Here is a 19,880-nt window from a genome sequence, read left to right on the forward strand (position 1 = left end):
TTTATTTTTAGAAATGAAATAAATTTAAGCTCAAAGGAGCTTTAAATAAAAGCACCATAATTATATTTACTCCAAGGCCTGGGGATTTTTTTCATCTCCTTTTGATATAAGTTCAATTCATGCTATTGTTATCCTGAGTAATAATGGAGGGAAAAGAATAGATTTGCCAAAAGATATACATCCAGACCTCCTTGCAGGGTTTAAGGAAATGTAGTGCCCATTTGGTAAAAACCCTTTTGCTGCTTTAAACCTGCCTCCTTCCTTAATCCCAACAACTCCTGGAGAAATATCAGTGGGGAGAAGCGAGGCCACGACATCACGGGCTGTGCCTTGGCTCCGGGTCACAGTCAGTTTTGCAAGATCTGAGAGTGAGAACTCCTGAGGAATGTACGATGCTTGCGCTTGCGCAAGATTCACCCCAACAGCTCCACTTGAGGGATTTACATAAACCGTGAAGGCTTTCGGCTCTTGCTCTACAGCTTGGCACACTCAGTGAGCTCTTCTGCTATGGACCGAACTGTGCCCCACCCCCACCCCCACCCCCCAATTCATATGTTGAAGCCTAACATCCAATGTGATGGTATATGGAGATGAGGCCTTTGGAAGGCAATTGAGGTTAGATGGGGTCATGGGGAGGGGGATTCCTCATGATGGGCTTTGTGACCTTGTAAGAAGAAACCAGACAGCTTGCTCCCTCTCTCCCTTTGCCATGTGAAGACACAGCTAGAAGGCCACCATCTGCAACCCAAGGAGAGAGCTGCCTCCAGACACTAGCCCTTCATCACGGACTTGCAGCCTCCAGAACCGTGAGGAATAAATGTCTGTTGCTCCAGCCGCCCGGTCTGTGGCATTTTGTAATGGCAGCATGAGCTAAGACATTATTCCTTGCTCTTTTGGAGAGTTTAAAAAAGTGAAAGTTAAAACAACAATGACTAACTGTTTGAGAAGAAGCTTTTACTGAATTAGAAGTGAAAGAGGAACAGGGCTTTGAGTTATTGCTGGAATGAAGCAGAGGCCAAATGACACGCACTGAGCACCTCCCCAGGCACCAGAGAGGAGAAAACAACAGGCCAGCACCTGCCCTCACAGCGCCCTATGCAGGCTCGCTGCTTCTAGATGCCACTAAGCAAATCGTCTCAATGGAATATGTTAAGTGCTGAGATTACAGGTATACTCTGGATATTACAGGAACAAGCCCCACATCGAGATGATGCCCATGCTAATCTTGGACAAATAAGAATTATCAAGTGAGGAAGCTGGGGAAGGGCTTTCTACATAGAAGGAACAGTACCCACAAGTCAGCAAACTTGAAGCCACTGGGTCTCAACTGGGGCACAAAGTGTGAGTTGAATAGTGGCCACCATGAAAGCTGAAAGAAAACCGAGAGAAAAAAAACAATAGCTGGGAACCCCCTTTTCCTAGCAAGGTACTGAAAAAAATTCCATGGAGAATCCTATTCTTGAAGGACAATGGGCAGCTGGTTCCAGGACGACCGGGCGCATCCTTTGATCAGCACACCAGAGGTAGGCCTGCACTCGGACGTCACGAGAGCCCACGCCAATCTCGTGAGCATCTGCTTTCGTGCCCGTGTCTGTGGGAGAGCCAGGCCAGCAGTGTCCTGGGAGTCCTGGGAGCCCCAGACTCACTGGGGGACCTCAGGCGGGCAAGTTCCCCTCTCTGGATTTGAGTTTTCCCTCCATAAGAAACAAAGAAATTATAAAGTATTTCTCAGGGATTAAATTTTAGTCTTTCACTTAAAAATTTTTTTTAAAGGGGTTGGGGGGTTTTATTAATTTGCTGACTTGTTCCAGTTTGAATTTTCAAGAAGCTTAAAAAGACAGTGGTTACAGACAAAGTATATGGATTACAAGTAGATGAGAGAGAGGAAGTGTACATGTGCGTATATGCCTTTATTTCTCTTGGGTACTGCCCGGAGTGGGACTGCTCCGTCAAAACACAGGCCTTGTTTGGCTGTAGTGTTTTCGAAGCCAGAAATGTTATTCTGCATCCCTGACAACACTTGATATTGTCAGTCTCTATAATTTTGGCCATTCTGGTGGGTGTGTGGTTCCACATCAGGTTTGATACCACTTCTGTCTCAATGCCCCATTCTCTCACAGCTAACCTAGTCCAGGCTCAAAGCCACAACTTCCCTCCTGAAGACCCAGCCAACAATCTTTAGGGCTGATATTTCTTTTTCTTTCTTTCTTCTTCATTTTTTAAATAAACACCTGTGTAGAACTACCAAAATGATAACTTAGGTTCTCTGAGTTATTTGAAAAATTGAAAAAAACACTTTGAAACCTATGGTATCACTTGGATCTGGTCATTTTAGATTTCTCTTAATACTAGAATGGCAAAATGGAAAAAGACAGAAGTGAAGGCTCTCTATCAACCCAGATCGACAGCTCTGAATTTGCAGCTGAACCCAAAATGCAAACAGCACTTCAAACGTTTCTCCATCTGCGAAGGAAAGGCTCATTCTTTTCAAGTAATACTATGCTAGCCAACGTAAAATGCTCGAGACACACATTATCTCATACAAAACCTGCAACATTTCCATGATGTCCTATAATGATTCCCACTTTACAGGTGAGAAAGCTGATACGTATGGAGGCGAAGTAATCTTCTCAAGGTTACATTGCTAGGGTGGAATTTTGATCCAGGTCTTTCTGTCTCCCAAGAACTGGGCTATCTCTCACTACTCTCTACTGTCTCATCACTCTATAAATCTCTGCTGAATACATTTGCTGAATGTAACATGTTCCAACAGAGCAACGTGAAAAACAATTTTCGGGGAAAAGAAAAAAACTCCTAAGAAGCATGAGTACGGAAACCCAGGTAGGCTTTACATCATTCGTAGAGTGAACAGTCAACAGCCTGAGTATATGTTGAGGAAAAGAAGAATAACCATCCTTGACTTCGTGGAGGATGCATCAGGACTTAATGAGATCTGAGTGGTTCACGCAGCTGTAGCTCAACTCCGATGCAGGGGCAGAGAATACTTTCATGAAGAAGCATCTACCGGTCACGGACTCAGTTGTGGGGTATAGAAGAAGAAACACATAGTTTCTGTGCGAAGAAACCCTCAGTTCCCTGGAGTGAACTCCTTTTCTAATTTCTCGAGAGTTCTAGCCATCCGTTAAAGACAAAACTTAGGGGCAGCTGGGTGGCTCAGTCAGTTAAGCGTCTGCTTTTGGCTCAGGTCATGATCCCGGGGTCCTGGGATGGCGCCCCGCTCAGTGGGGAGTCTACTTCTCCCACTCCCTCTGCCTCCTCCCCCCTGCTCATGCGCTAATAAATAAAGAAACTCTTTAAAAAAGACAAAACTGATATAACATACTCCAATGAAAGATAATGCCGAATAACTGCCCAACGCCCCCCTCCCAAAGTGCTGAACTCTGAACAGCATAGCCAAATGTCACAAACATTTGCCAATTTGGCACAGTAGTGTCAACAATGCTCACAGTACGATTTGTAAGGCAAGGATTTGTAAGGATGCAGGGCCCAATATCATGAGAACACCTCTTACTCTCACCCGAAGAAAAACATTCGTTTTCCCAGGTGAAAATCCTTTTGCGGAGCAGAGAGGGCAGTGCAGAGATAATAATGGGTGATTGGATCCTTGAATCCAAAGTGTTCTAATTCCAAGAAGATAAATTGAACGCTGCGTGGAAAAAAAAGTAAAGTCTTTTCTTTTTGGGGGTGTGAGGTAGTCACTGTACAAAAGATGAAACAGAGACTTGAAAACAGTGGCCCCTAATTCCATTTCCACTAAAAAATGTAAGCGGTACTTTCACAGTCACCAAATTCTTTACAGTTCAAATTTTTCATCTAGGAACACATCGACCCTTTACGCATTATTTAGGCATATTTATGGAGAGCCGGGAACTCCAGCAGGAGTTGGGATATAACCTTGAGTAAGATATGCCCTGCCTCCCTGGCGCTCACAGGCTGACACCCAAATAGGTGGCTGGCTGGGAAGGAGTGACCCGATTATTAAGACTTTTCTAATTAGCCTGATCCTTGCCCTTATATTTCTTCTCCTGACATGGAGGTGAGGGACAGTGGTGGGTATTTTATTTATCAGCTCTTGTCCAATCACCTACCACCTTCTGGGCCAAACAGGGAGCGCGCCTGGAAAATTGTGCAGAAAACACACAAAGCCCCAACTAGGGAATAATAAATGGCCTGAGGTGAGGCAGGAAAGAAACAGGATAGAACTTTCCTTGGAGACAGATGTGGCCGGGGGGCTGCACAGGAGCCTGCCCCCCGCCCCCAGAAGTCACAGGATGGGAGGACAGATGTGGAGGTGTTGCCAGGGAGATCCTGTTCCCCTCACAACCTCCCCCCACCAACAACCCCCACCAACAATAAAATTAACACACACAGTCTAACACTGGTTGTGTTTACATGGTACCAAGCAATTCGTTGTTGAGTGAAAAAAACTTTCCTTGCTGCATATCTGACTGGCTGGCTGACTATGCTGGTGTCATAGAAACAAGCACAACCTGCTTGTACTTCACTGCCCGGCCTTACAGTTGGACAAACACTCACAGGTAAACAAAACAACATCACTAAAAGTCTTTCACATCCGCGGGGCATTCCTTTCTATCACGCGTCAAAACTCAGCTTTCCCGTCTGCCTTCGGCTCAGGGCGTGATCCCGGCGTTATGGGATCGAGCCCCACATCAGGCTCCTCCGCTATGAGCCTGCTTCTTCCTCTCCCGCTCCCCCTGCTTGTGTTCCCTCTCTCGCTGGCTGTCTCTATCTCTGTCAAATAAATAAAATCTTTAGAAAAAAAAAAACAAAAAACAAAAAACTCAGCTTTCCCATAATGAACGTCTGCTCCCTCGGATTTTCCAAGAGAAGTTTCCTTCCATTAGCTCTGCCGACGGCCGCGCATTCTCCCCTGGCACAGGCAACTCACTGCTGCCCCAGCCTGCCCTCTGCTTTGCCTTGGACACGGACAGGGCCTGAGGAGCTCTTTGCCGACGACCCTGGGCTCGGCCACACCTTGCGGAACCTAGTTTTAGCGATAGGGAGGGAGGGTCTCTAGAAGGAAACAATAAAGACATTCGTGCATCGTAAGAGCATTATTGGGGGCGGGGGAGGTACTTGAGGAGATACCTGCAGAATTCCACCTTCCTCTGTGTCTGATGTGAGTGCACAGACCCGTAAAGCCGTGTACAACAAGATCAGCACATGGAGGCACTCACTCAGCACTCATTTATGCAGTACTGGCCTACGGTGAACTAAGTACACATCACCGCATCCTCTGACAGGCGCCTTGTAAATGTCCCCAATCAACTCGCCTTTGCGTTGCAAAAATCACTTTAATTTTAGTTATTCTACATGACATATAAGCCTTGGAGCCAGGAAATTTATAGAAATTCGGGGTATTTCCTTAGTAAATGAACTGATGCAAATTCATTCAAGTCAGAAGTTGTGAAAGCCAGCATTGTTATCATATTTTTGCAGCAGAGAACATTGTGATGGTCAATAGCACTAAAAATAGCCCAGAAAAGAATTAGGAGTGCATAACTGGAAACAAGAAAACAACAAACTTATCCAAAATAGCAAAATGTCCGTTAGCATCACTCCCTTCCCTATGAATTATTTTGACAATGGGAAATGGAATTTAATTTTTTTCTTTAATCCACAACTGTATTTCTTTCCCCTCCCACGTGCCCTCTGGGAAAACCTTATTCATAAACGAAGAATTCCCAGATAACCAACTTCTTTGCTGACTGTTTCCATACAGCTCACAATAACAAGGCAGCTCCCGAACTTGCCACTTCAAGTTCCTGTCACTGCGACAGTGATGTCATGGAAAGACATCCACATGCTGTTTTTGTTGCCCAGTAGACTGTAAAGGAAATCAGGTACTGCCTCTAGGTTTTAATTTTCCATGAAAAGTTATTCTCATTGCCATAGCTGCTTAAACTGTGAAAAAGGATTTAATTAGGTCATAGCCGTAATTAGATTTTTAAGCACACTCTTTCGACATAAAAGTCACTTTACAGCATGGTTTCATTGGGTTCAATCATTTATTTTCATCAGACCATTCCCAATGCATTACGGTGCTGAATAACCACGGAAGGAAGAAGACACAAGGAATACTAACAGCTACACAGAAAGTGATCCCTCCGAGTGAGCTTTCCAAGGTTACGGGAAGAGGGAGTGGAGTCTTAGGCTGGGAAGAGGGAAGAAATTCAAACGGTGAACTGAGGGGGGTATGGGGGAGGCTCCTCTTTCCAGATTCCTTTTGCCCATGCAGGAAGTGTGGGAAGACAGTGATGGGCTCTCCACGCCCAACAGACAGTGAGGATGACAAGAATGATGAGGATAATAAAGACAAGGAAGTAATTGTGCCCCCTCTGGCAGCATATATACTAAAATTAGAAAGATACTGAGACAATTAGCATGCCCCCACCCCCCTTCCCCCACGCCCCCGCACAAGGATGACATGCAAATTCATGAAGCTCTCCCGACTTTGCTGTAACTCCGTGAGGTGATGGATGTTAACTGAACTCATTACAGTGATCGTTTCACAATATACACAAATATCAAATCATGACGTGGTGCACCCTGAGCTAATACAATGTTATATGTCAATTATCTCAATAAAACTGGGGTGGGGGAGGGGTAATAGTAGCTACAGAGTAGGAAGGAGACGGAAGAAGAGAATTAACACTCTGTTCAGCACAGACGACCGAGTGAGAGCAAAACGTGATGGGCATCCTAACTCTACTCCCAGGATTTTCCCATAGTCTGTTCTTTGTGTGTGTGTGTACACGTGCATGCCAGACACTGAACCTAAGAAGTCTGATTGCCAAACTTGAAAGATGTGTTCACTTGTCACCTCCTCAGAAGTTCAAGATATGATTCAAAGTAAGCCTTGAAACTTCTGTACAAATACATCTAAATAATTTAAGTGGAGAGTAAAAAATTATGTTATTTAGAAGACATAAAATTTGTATGATTCCATTTTAAAAGACAATAAGTTGCTCCTTCTTAAAAAAAAATTCTACCAGAAACAGCAAGAGTTTTATCAATAGTCTTGGAGACATCTTAAAGTTCCAAACATCGAACCCTAACAGCATCTGCCGACAAGGCTTTTACAAGTTTACGAGTTCATCCTATACATAAAAGAGGCTTAATTTTATCTAGTAAACTGATACAGCCAAGACTCTTTCTTGGTTCAATATCTTGATCAAGAGGAAAGTCAACATGTCATTGAAAAAAGAAAGACATTAGGCCATGCTCCTGAGATCTTGCAAAACAGCCAGAAAGATAGGCAGTCAAAATTCCCAAAGCTTCTTATCCACTTAAGAGATCTTCATAAGGATGAATCAATTGGAGGCTGAAACTTACCAGCAGAATCTTCTCACCTCTTTTAGACCAACTCCTATATGGGAAACACAGTTCAGGATGGTGGTTGTGTTACTACACAAGGAAATGTTGTTACAGAGACAGCTTTGAAGGCTCCCTGGCAATCCCAGTGTATAATTAAGGCACCATCACCAAACAGGCAGCAGGGTGGTCTCCATGGAAACCAACACACACACACTTTCATAGGCCTAGCAACTGTTCTGAATCAATGACTCTTTATATAGGTTTAAAAACATTGTGAATGGTGCATCAATTGCTTCTTTTGTTAAACGATGTCTGATTAAATATGTGTGAGAGACCTTGTTCTCATGCATGCTGAATTTCCAGTAGTGTCTTGAGTAGGCTGCCCACAGCTAAATTCACTTACTACAACTACGTAATACAAACGACAAATTCAGACTTCAGAAATCACTGGTTAATTTGGTGAAAGAATTAAATTAATAGTTGACAGTGCCAGGGAGGCCTTGCCAATCGCCGGCACGCACTCTTCTAGGGCTGTCTCAATATTATTCGATCCTCTCAGTACAGTACACATTATTATTACATTTGCTTACAGAGGAGAAAATGGCAGACCTGGGACTGAAAGCTAGGTCAAAATGACATCTTGGTCCAGGTTGCTATAATTCTACATAATAATGTTCTGTGTTTGCATAGCAAACAAATTGTCACCCCCCCAGCTCCTTCACATACATTATCTCATATATTCTGCTTTTATCTTAAAACACAGTCCAGTTCTAGAATTTTCTAATTTTGCAAGATATTCTTCCTTGATCTTCGTCTGCCCCACTTCTGTGCCCACCACACACTCCAGGTTTGAAGACTCACATGGGACCAAGTCTAGGAAGGTTTCCCCATCCTCTACCCAGACTGTGAGAAAAGCATCTTCCTAAGCAGCAACGGGAAAGGAAACCCCATAGAATAAGCATGGATTTTGACTGTCCATACTCTAAATAAAAACAGGGACAAATATTCCAATTAACTACCTGTAGCATTTACACATAATCTTCCATGAGAGAAGGCGGACTTTGGTGACAGGGATGGAAGGTCAGATTGTTGAGTGGTTTCTTACTTTATTCTGAAGAGGTTCTATGAAAGACCTTAACATCTGGTAAAATGCTTTATTAAGTAGGCACTGATAATCAATGACCTGGCTCCTAGTACATCATCACTACATATAATCTTACCATTGAGTGTACATGTCATCAGCATTGAGTCTTAAATATTAGGTACATCAACACTGTCAGAACTCACTTGAGTCATAACATTTCTGAGCTATCTGGGGGCGCCTGGGTGGCACAGCGGTTAAGCATCTGCCTTCGGCTCGGGGCATGATCCCGGCGTTATGGGATTGAGCCCCATATCAGGCTCCTCCGCTATGAGCCTGCTTCTTCCTCTCCCACTCCCCCTGCTTGTGTTCCCTCTCTCGCTGGCTGTCTCTATCTCTGTCGAATAAATAAAGAAAATCTTATAAAAAAATAAAAACATTTCTGAGCTATTTGATCCAAGCCAAACAGTGAGTGCCCTTTCCCTGTTCCCCTAATCCCCTACCACACATCTCTTGGGAAAGCCTCATTCCCATCTATCACCACCCTTCCATTGAAGCTCAGGAAAAAGGCTGTTTTCTCTAAAGCTAGCCCCCATACTCCTTCCATCTCCCACTGAAGCCTGTTCTCCCAACTTCCCTCATTCTTCAGCATCTCCAAATCTCTGTATATGGTGTCTTCTTTACTAGTTTCAAGCATGCCCAAGTCCTTCTTTCTCCAGAAAAGAAGTTATTTTCACTAGATCTGGCTCTTCTCCCTGCCCACCACCAGTCACAATCTCCTTCCTGTGTCTTGTGTATTCTTGGATGTTTATGATCCATCTTCCACCCCCTCCCACCCTGCCCTTCTACTAAAGCTGTTTCCTCCAAGGCTATCGATGTCCTTGCTCTGGTCTTTTCTCAGTCTGGATCTTTCTGACCTCTTGGTGGCATTTTGCTTTACTCATTTAAACTCTTCCTTAGACTTCCCCACATGGAACTTTTGGGGCTCTCCTTGCTATCACTTCTTTCTCCTGTACATTATGGATCTCTGGCACCTAAGTGTCTCCCAAGCAAAGTCCTAGCCCTTCGCTCTGCTCCACCCAAACCCTCTCACTCCCTCAGCGAGCTCATCTACTTCTGTATGTTCTTGATGCCAGCTCCACTGCTCTAGATGAAGCCCAGACATGCGAAGCCCCGAGCTCTCCCTTACATTTCACCCCATGTTTCCAACACAAAGCAGCTCCGTTTGGATGTTTTCTCACCATACACATCTAAAACATATTTCACCAGCTTTCCTCCCCAAAGATGTTCTTTCATAATCCCCCACACACACCCATTTCTGTCTGTGATACCATGGATTTCCGGTGTCCGGAGCCACAAACCTTGGAGCCATTGGTGATCTTCCCTAGACCCAGTGATTGTCACACACCCCTTATTGCTCCAAGGATCTGAGTCTTTATTATCAACTCCTTGACCACATCACACAACACTTAAATGATAGATTAAATAATTACAATTTATTTTGCTTCAGACGCTCAGTCAAGTTGACCTTTTACCTTTATCACCATCACTCACTACCTTTATTTGCCTCCCTTCTAAATGCTTGGAACTCACCTCCGATGCAATTTACCTTCAGTCGGTCTCATTCAGAAGTTCACAGTGGTCTCTGGGGGCATGGCTTTTAGGGTTTCCTAATCTGTCTCTTCTGGGCCTGATTTCCCCCTCCTCACACCACCACACTCTCCTCTTCCTCTGGTCAAATTTACTTCCTCACGGGTTCCCCACCTGCACATTCTGCCTCAGGGCCCCTGCCACTCATCCTGGAAGGCCGTCCTTCCATCTTCCCTTCTCCCACGCAAGCTGGGCTTGCAGGGGCGAGTTGGGTCTCTCCACTGTGTCAGCCCACTCACAGCTTCCCTTCTCCCAGCTCCTGAAGTCATACCACCCTGCTCAGCAATGTCCTCTGATAAGTCTCACCCTTGTCACTCTTACCTCCTCCTCTGGATTATAAGATGCCTTTGGCAGGCACTACGCATACACTAATGCTTTTCTTCCACCCCAGACTCCAAAGGTTTCCCTAATAAATGTTGACTGACTGGTAGAATCATGTCCAGAAAGAAGGCCATTCAAAGGCAGACCATGTACTTGGATATAAGGCACTCTTAATACCACCAGGGGGGCACGTGGCTGGCTCAGTCAGTAGAGCATGAGACTCTTGATCTGATCTCAGGGTTGTGAGTTCAAGTCTGATGTTGGGTGCAGAGATTACTTAAAAAAAAAAAAAAGCTTTCCTTTTAGGGACACCTGCCTGGCTCCGTTGGTGGAGCATGTGACTCTTAATCTCAGGCATGTGGGTTTGAGCCCCATGTTAGGTGTAGAGATTGCTTAAAAATAAAATCTTAAGAAATAATACCACACAAACTCTAAGAATCTAGTATATCTTAAAATCTGATGGAATTAACGGCTGTTTCAGGCAGGCAGTAAATCACGACAGTGTCAGGGAAGGGACCAGGGGAGGCAACCAAAGCACTTAGGATGCAACAGGTAAGGAGGCATTCATTGTTCTTGGGTGCCGACCGCACACTGCATGGCCCTGAGAGTGAGGGCTGCCCTTGTCCCAGCCCTGTGCACATGAAAGATGAGACTCTACCAATCAAAAAAACCAGACGAAACCAAATCAGGAGACACATCCTAGGAAAGCTACAGAAAAATCTTTCCCAGGGCCATAAGGAGGACAGACTAAGACTTGGCTTGCTGGTCTACCACTGACTCAGGACAAAATGGCGGCAGCAACTATGGCATTAGCTTAAAGGAAAAAGGCATTCTTACGGAGACAGCAAACACTGGATTCTAATGACCCTAGAGGGCCAAAGCTACTGTCTGGGAATGCCTCTCCTCTCCTGGCTCATCCTCAACATAAACTCACACTGGCCTCAAATGCTTCTTCCCAATGGATGCTGACAACACCAGTCAGTTTGAAGTTAACAAGGATGAGACAAAGCACTATTTGATCACGAAAAAATTCTCACATGAGAACCTGTATCTGCTAGAAAAACCCATTCGCATACCACATCTTCCTCATATGTATACACATTTCATTGCTTTCCTCTTAAATTCATTCACTTTTTCTTGTACCAGTGCTTCACAAATGGGAAGGATTCTAAGATTTTGTGAAGATGAAGATAGATTTCACATACCCGAATTTATCAAACTGAAGGGAGGAATAAAAAAGTTGCTAAATATTCCATTAGTTTTAGCTTTTTATAATGTTTTTTAAACTCACAGATTAAAAAAAAACACAATAATAACAGTGGTAACAATATAAAGTGACTCAGAAGGCACTTTTTTCCTTTCCCACGCTGAGCATTCTCAGACCTAAAGAAGATACTAAGATAAGGACTGGAGAGAAGCATGGATGCCTTGGAAGTGATGAAGTTCATGTGACAACTCCCAGGAAAATACCAGAGAATGGATCCATCTGGAGCAAGGAAGAAGGTACCCTTAGCCCCTTCTGAATGACCTCCCTTTCTGAGTATCTTTGAATTTTTCCACAGAATCCAAATTCTCCTCTGGGGCCAATGGAACATGCTTCTGAGTCACTTTCCGAATATGCTGGCACTCAGCAGAGTCACAATGACGTCATGGGGAAATGCTGTATTGCTAAGTACAATTATGTTGTATTTCAAATGTCAGCACATTTTCATGTGCAGGTGGCCCAAAGAATGGGTAAGTATTCTGCCACTGAGGATAACAGAGCTTATTTTCAAACAGAAAAGAAAAAGGAGAAGGAGGGGAGGGAGAAAAAGAGAGTGACTGCTTGATGTACTGAGGCTGGAAAAGACCTTAGTGGTTCATCTAATCCAATCTTCCATTTAAGGAGGATTAGCATTAAACCACAGCAGCCAATTAAAAATCTTTCCACTTTTGAATCAACTACAGAGAAGGAAATTATAAAACTCCCTCCGAGTTTAAGAGGAAAAGAAAAAATAAAATAAATAAAAAGGAGGCTCATGAAAGTAGTGGCCAAATAGGCAAAGCCATACACATAGGAAAAATATTCTCCCTAGTCCTAAAAGACAAGATTTAAGCACTATTCTCTGAGCACTTTGTAGCTTTGAGGGATGGTTCACATGCCATAAATTTCACCCACTGTAAATGTAAAATTCAATGATTTCTAATGAACACATTTAAGAAATTAATTTAAATGATGGTGCAACCATCACAACCCAGTTTTAGAATATTTCCATTACCTAAAAAAAAACTTCCTTGAGCCTATTTTAGTCAATCTCTGCTCCAAAAAACCATCACTATGCTTTCTGTCTCTCTAAATTTGCCTTTTTTGGAAATTTCACAGAAATGGTATCATACTATATGTATTCTTTTGCAACCGGCTTATTTCACTGAGCATAATGTTTTCGAGACTCACCCGTGGCATAGCAATGTATAAATAGCCCATTTCTCTTTATTGCCAAATAGTACCCCACTGTATGTGCACAGCACATCATTTACACAGTCACCAGCTGATGGACATTTAGACTGTATCCAGTTTGGGGCACTATGAATACTGCTACTCTGAGTGTTCATGTTAAAGTCTTTTTGTTTTCATTTCTCTTGGGTAGCTTTCTAGGAACAGAATTGCTGGGTTGTATAGTAAGTTTATCTTTAACATTGTTAAGAAACTAGCAAGACAGTTTTCTAAGGTGGCTATGCCATTTTACATTCCTACCAGTAATTTGTGAGGGTCCCAGTGTCCCCACATCCTCGTCAGCACTTGACATCATCTATATTTTTTTTATTATAGCCATCCTAGTGAGTGTGTCGTGGTATCTCATCACACTTTTATTTATTTATTTTTTTAATGTTTTTTTATTATATTATGTTAGTCACCATACAGTACATCCCCGGTTTCATCACGCTTTTAATCTGCATTTTCCTAATGACTAATGACATTGAATTCCTTTTCATGGGCTTTATGAACCATTCATATATCGTCTTTGGTGAAATGTCTATTCACATATTTTTTCCTTTTTTCAAACTTAAGCTTTTATTTAGATTTCAATTAGTGATCATACACTGTAATATTAGTTTCAGGTGTACAATACAGTGATTCAACACTTCCATCATCACCTGATGCTCATCACAAGTGCACCCTTAATCCCCATCACCTAGTTCACCCATTCCCCTCTCACCTCATCCCTACTAACCATCAGTTTGTTCTCTTGGTTTGCCTCTCTCTCTTTTTTTCCCCTTTGCTTACCTGTTTTGTTTCTTAAATTTCACATGTGTGAAATGATATCATTATCTGTCTTCCTCTTTAGCGTTATACTCTCTAACCCCATCCACATTGTTGAAAGTGGTAAGATATCATTCTTTTTTAGGGCTGAGTAATATTCCATCATATACATTTATATGTATTCACATCTTTTGACAATTTTTTGTTTTTTTTTAAAAAGATTTATTTATTTATTTATTTATTTATTTGAGAGAGAGTGCAGGGAAGAGAGAAAGAGGGAGGGGGGAGAGAGTCTTAAGCAGACTCCGTGATGAGCAGGGAGCCTGATGTGGGGCTTGATCTCATGACCCTAAGATCAAACCTGAGCCAAAACCAAGAGTCAGACGCCTAACCAAATGCACCACCCAGGTGCCCATTTTTTAATTGGGCTGTATGTAGTCTCATTAAAGTGTAAGAATTCTTTGGGCGTTCTAGAAACAAGTCCTTAAATCAGATATATAATTTGCAAATCTTTTCTCCTAGGCTGTGGCTTTTCATTTTCTTAACAGTATCTTTTGACCATTAATTTGAATTCTAAAATATTTTAATTTAAATGAAGTCTAATTTATCAATTACTTTATGGCTTATGCTTTTGGTGTCATATCTAAGAACTCTTTGCTTAAACCAAGGTCAGTCAGATTTCTTCTCATGTTTTCTTCTAAGAGTTTTCTAGTTTTAGTGTCTACATTTAGGTTTATGATCCATGGTTGAGTTGACAACGTGAGACGAGGGTCTAAGTACTTTTTTTCTGGCATATAGATATTTGATTGTTCCGGCACCATTTGTTGTAAAGAAAATCTTTTCCCTGTTCAATTGCTTTGACACTTATATTGAAAGTCAATAGCTTTAATAAGGCCTCTCCTTATGCCAATACCATAATGTCTGGATGACTCCAGCTTTATAGTGAGTTTTGAACCCCAACTTTCCTTTTCTTTTTCAAAACTGTTTTGGTGATTGAATTTCCAAATACATTTTAGGATCAGTTTGTGAATTTGTACAAAAACATTTGCTGGGATTTTGACAGGGATTACATTCGATCTATTGACTGACTTAGGAAGAATTTCTGTCTTAACAATATTGAGTCTCTCCATTTATTGAGATCTTCTTAAATTTCTCTTAGAGAGATTTTACAGTTTTCAGTCTTGAACTTCTTTGTTAAGTTCCTACATATTTTTTGTAATGCTATTATGAATGGACTTGTTTTCCCAATTTCTTTTTTCTGATATGGGTATTCATAACTATAAATTTCCCTCTGAACACTACCTTAACTGTATCCCATAAATTTTGACATATTCTGTGGTTTTGTTTTCATTTGGTTCAAAATACTTTTATTTTCCCTTGTGATGTCTTCTTTGCCCGGTGGGCTATTTAGAAGTATGTTATTTAATTTACAAATAAATGGGGGGTTTTTTTCTAGATTTTTTTTCTGTTGTAAATTTCTAATAAAATTCTGCTGTGGCCAAAGAACATAGTTTACATGATTTCAATCTTTCAAAATTTACTGAGACTTGTTTTGTGACCCAGCATAACATCCATCCTGAGAAATGTTTCATGTGTGTTTGAGAAGAATGTGTTTTCTGCAGTCAGTGGGTGGAGTATCAGGTCCATATTGACAAGCTGGTTGATAGTATTGTTCAAGTCATCTATACCTTCTACATCCTTTCTTTTCTTTCTCGTTGTTCTATCAACTTTGAGAGCGCAGGATTGGAATCTCTATTATTGTTGAATAATTTATTTCTCCTTTCTATTTTGTCACTTTTTGCTTCATACATTTTGGGGTGCTGTTGTTAGGTGCATATACATTTATAACTGTCATGTCTTTCTAGTGTATCAATCCTTTTATCATTAATAGATGTCTTTGGGGGCGCCTGGGTGGCGCAGTCATTAAGCGTCTGCCTTCGGCTCAGGGCGTGATCCCCGAGTCCTGGGATCAAGCCCCACGTCAGCCTTCTCTTCTGGGAGCCTGCTTCTTCCTGTCCCACTCCCCCTGTTTGTGTTCCCTCTCTCGCTGGCTGTCTCTCTCTGTCAAATAAATAAATAAAATCTTTAAAAAAAATAATAGATGTCTTTGTTTTTCCCTAATAATATTCCCTGTCACAAAGTCTATTTCGTCTGATTTTAATATAGTCACTCCAGCTAGCTTGCTAATACGCTGTTTGCATGGTGATGTTTTTCCAACCTTTTACATTCATCCTATTTGTGTCTTTGAGTCTAAGGTGTGTCCTTTGTAGACAGCATATAGGTGCATCTTGCTTTTTTTATCCAATCTGACAATCTTTGCTTTTTGAGTGGGATATTTAGTCAATTCACATTTAACGTAACTATTGATACAGTGGCTAGCAATAAATCTCTTAGTCTTTATCCAGGAATGTCTTATTTCTCATTCATATTTGCAGGACAGTTTTACTGTATTTAGAATTCTGGGTTGACAGATTTTTCTTTCAGCATGTTGGATATGTTATCGTATTGCCTCCTGGTTTCCATTGTTTTTGATAACTCATTCATTGATTGTATTTTTTTCTACACCACTTTCCTCTTCTGGAACTCTTATAACACATGTGTTGATAAGCCTGATGCTGCCTCACAGGTCCCTGAGCCTCTGTTCATATTCTTCAATTATTAAAAAATCTTTGGTCTTTAGATTGAATAATTTCTTTTGCTCCACCTTCCAGTTCACTTATTTTTCCTTCTGCCATTTAAATCTGTTACTGAGTACCTCTAGGGAATTTTTCATTTCATTTCATTTTGGTTATTGTATTTTTCAACTCCAGAATTTCTACTTGCGTCTTTTTTTTTTAAATCATCTCTATCTCTTTATTGAGATTCTATATTCACTGAGTCTTTCTTTTAATATTTTAAACATGATTTCCTCTAGATCTCTAAGCATATTTAAGTAGCTGTTTTGCAGTCTTTTTCTGCTAAGTTCTACATCTGAGGACAGACACTCTGACATAGTTCCTATTAATTGCTTTTTTCCTGTGTATGGATCATGCTTTCTTGTTTCTTTGAATGCCCCTAACTTTTTTATTGTTTTGCTTGTTTAGTAATTTGCCTGGACTAAGTCTATGAAACTAGTCTCCCATATAAGATACAGTTGCTGATGTCCTTTACTCAATTTTTTTTCTTGTTTTTATTTTTAAGATTTTTCTGGCTTTCTAGAAGTCATCCCCATGTCTCCGTAGCTTAGTGTTCTAGCAAAGACCAGTCAGAGGTTTTGTTCAAACACCTTCAGCCAGAAAGGCTTCTTCTCTCTGCTTCTGACTGTGTGTGGGTTGGGGAGCACACTCAAACTTTAGGCTGAAGTTTCTCGTGTCTGCCCCAGCTTTTGTTGGCTCTCTCCCATCTCCTGTGTGTGCATGCAGGCTCTGCCGGCCAGGGACATGTGGGTGTTTTGGGCGCACTCCATCTCTGCCACTCGTGCACACAGACTACGGTCAATCTGGGACACATGGGAGAGCTATCAAGCCCCTGCGGGCTGTCTCACCTCCCTGAACTACCTATGAAGTCCTCAGCTAGACCACTGGTCCACTGCTTGCCCCAAAGAGGACTCTAAACTCAAGAGAGTGGAGTTACTGGGTCCTCTTACTGATTTACCACTGACATGGATGCTTTAACTAAAAATACTCCAAATAGAGTATTCTGGAAGCGGCAGCAGGGCTGCAGGTTTTCACAGCCTGCCCTGCTCTGGGTGAAATATCACACTGACAGAGCTGGGGAGGAGGGAATGGGAGCGACCTTAGGTAAGATCGCCACAGGCTCACATTGCTCCTACCCAAAGCTTGGCAGTTTTCATGAACAAATGCTTGCTTTCTCAGTTTGTTGTATGCCTTTGGTCAATTTTTAGAGAGCTGAAGTGGATATTTTTGACAATCTTTTCCCAGCTTTCCAGTTACTTTTTGGGAGGAGGCTCTGTCAACCTCCTCATTCCGTCATGCTGGAAGTCAGTATCTCAGCCACTCTTTACATTTTACTGTAATTAGAATTATTAATGCTGCTAAAAAGCAGACCTATGGGGGTGAAAACATTACTGTGAAATGTTGTTTTTGAAGAAAAAATGTTTGGTTTTGTTTTCTGGGGGAAAAAAATCAACCATCAAACATAAAGATGACTAAAGGTACGATCTTAAACGATTATTTCATTAGGTTAAATTAAGAAATCTCATTTCTCAGAAGCAGCACCTAGGGCCTTGTAACTCGACTCCTTCACAGACACGAGAGAAAGGAAATGCTCAGCTAGAAAAATGTTCGTCTCAAAGCATTTCAGTCACGATTGAGCATCCCACAGCTGCTTTTTCTGCTCCTTATTTTCCCACCTCTCTATCTTATGCCTCAACCATAATCATCAGATATGCAACGGGCATTCTTAGAATAGTCTGTTGTTTGAAGACTTCATCAAAGTCCTCCTACCTGGCCATTTGTCTGTTTTCCTTTCTCTACAACCCCTGACAGACTGAGACCTGTCGGGCAAGTCATTTGGGCTCTGGGCACCCTCACAGCCCCGAGGAAGGAAGAGAAGACCTGCCCCACATCTCCAGGAATCCATCCCGTAGAACTGGAGAAGACTTAAAGATTTCTGGGGGCAAAACCTCTCATGTTCAGATGGCGAAATTAAGACTCAGGGAAGGGATTATCCCCTCCAGGAGTGTGATAAAGATTATGTCATGCTGATAAGATGGGCAGAGGACCTCAGAAATTGTCATCAGAATGACTGAAGGATCAGGCTCAGGGCCCCTGACTGGAAATGATTTTGTGAAGATCAAACCTGACGTTACACATGCTCTAAGAACACCAGACGTGAGACTGACTTTTCCCACACTCCTTCCCTCTTTCTTACCTTAGCAAAGAAAATCCAGGCTGCACACTGCCCTGGGGCCATAAGGCTTTTCAGCTTCACTGTGCTGAGCATGAGAAAGAATCCTAACAATCCACTGGAAGAGAAAATGTTCTTTTGTTAGTGAGGTTTGTCTTCCTTTAGCCAATAGCTATTTTCTCATACGTTTTACCAGTTAGTTTCTAATTATTATAGAACCTGTGTCTCATCTGGGTTTTCTAGTGATCTCTGGATTTCAAAACCCGGGAAGCTCTAATTTTCTCAGGAGGTATGAGAAGAGAGTTCCACTGGGTAGCAGGCAGTGGGGGCAGGAGTATAGAAACTTGGGAAGTCTCTGGCTAAATCATGAAAGAAAAAAAATGTGGAGGACAATACCTCCTGCTCCTTCCCATATTATTTCTGGAGCTTGGTGCTTGCCAAGGTAGAACTTCAACTTTTTTCAAGCAGAACAAACTGCCAGAAAAAGACTTCCAAAGCGAAACACACCATATGGGGACAGAGGGTCTGGACCGACTCCTGGGTTCAAGGTAAGAATCTGAAGGGGAGGGCTGGCTCCAGCAGCAGACGTCCCCCAAACCAGGCTGAGCTACACAGATGGAATGCTTTGGGAATGATGCCTAAGCCCAAGTGTGTGTGACCTGAGAGACCACGCCCCCCGGGGAGCTCTAGAGATCTGGAGCAGCAAGGCACTGGCATAGCAGTGGACAGGGAACTATTGACCTGTGCTGGAACCACTTTTGAAAGCATCACTGTGTGGTCAAGGACAAAGCAAAGGGCACTCCAACAGAATGGTCACTCTTCCTTGCATTTGCAGGCAGGGCAATTGGGGAAGAGAGTGTAGCAGAGAGACTGCATGATAGAGGTTGACTTCCTGTAAATATATGCAAGTGGGGGTTTGAGTGTGACTTTTATTAGAAATTGAAAAGCAAGAGCTATGACTGGAGGTCAAACCACAGAGGCAGGTCCTATGAGCTGTAGCTTATTTCTACCTCCAGGGTCTCAAGTGGCACCCTGTCATCTCACCTTTATTACAGGCACTGGTGTGGGGGCCCAACCCAGATCATGAGCTCTGAGAGGGCAGGGCCCAATCTTGGGCTTCTCTGTGTTTTCCCCAACAGAGCCAAACATGGTGCCTTGGTCACGGTAGGTATGACATAAATGTTCAACAGGTTTACTTAGAAGCAGGTTGGATTGAATTAAACACCCGTAAGGCCAAATTTCACAGAAACGTGTGCCTTTGCTTCATTAGATTAGATTAGTTCACAGCCACGTTCCTGGGGCAGGACCAAGGACAGGGATGAGAGTTCCCTTGTGTATATTTCAGCCTGTTGGACCCTGATGACCTGTAAAGTTTGTTCA

The 19,880-nt window shown here is 42.4% G+C and overlaps 1 protein-coding gene and 1 pseudogene across 9 annotated transcripts in view; one reads left to right on the forward strand and one right to left on the reverse strand.

Annotated features, from left to right (window-relative positions):
* The window catches only part of TMEM241 (transmembrane protein 241), a 104,854-nt gene that overhangs the window by 17,993 nt on the left and 66,981 nt on the right, over positions 1–19,880 (reverse strand). For 8 of the 9 annotated variants that reach the window (XR_004620071.1, XM_034641981.1, XM_034641978.1 and 5 more), the window contains one exon: positions 18,525–18,618. Coding sequence is in view for 8 of the 9 variants with exons in the window: in XM_034641981.1 (XP_034497872.1) it covers positions 18,525–18,618 (94 nt within the window). In the remaining variant the exon portion in view is untranslated. Of the gene's footprint in view, positions 1–4,778; positions 7,412–18,524; positions 18,619–19,880 lie in introns of those variants that run through there. The other variant, XM_034641984.1, reaches the window with a different exon arrangement.
* Positions 6,372–6,499, forward strand: LOC117796139 (annotated as a pseudogene).

The sequence above is a fragment of the Ailuropoda melanoleuca genome, chromosome 14, assembly GCF_002007445.2.
Source record: "Ailuropoda melanoleuca isolate Jingjing chromosome 14, ASM200744v2, whole genome shotgun sequence".
Taxonomy (NCBI): Eukaryota; Metazoa; Chordata; class Mammalia; order Carnivora; family Ursidae; genus Ailuropoda; species Ailuropoda melanoleuca.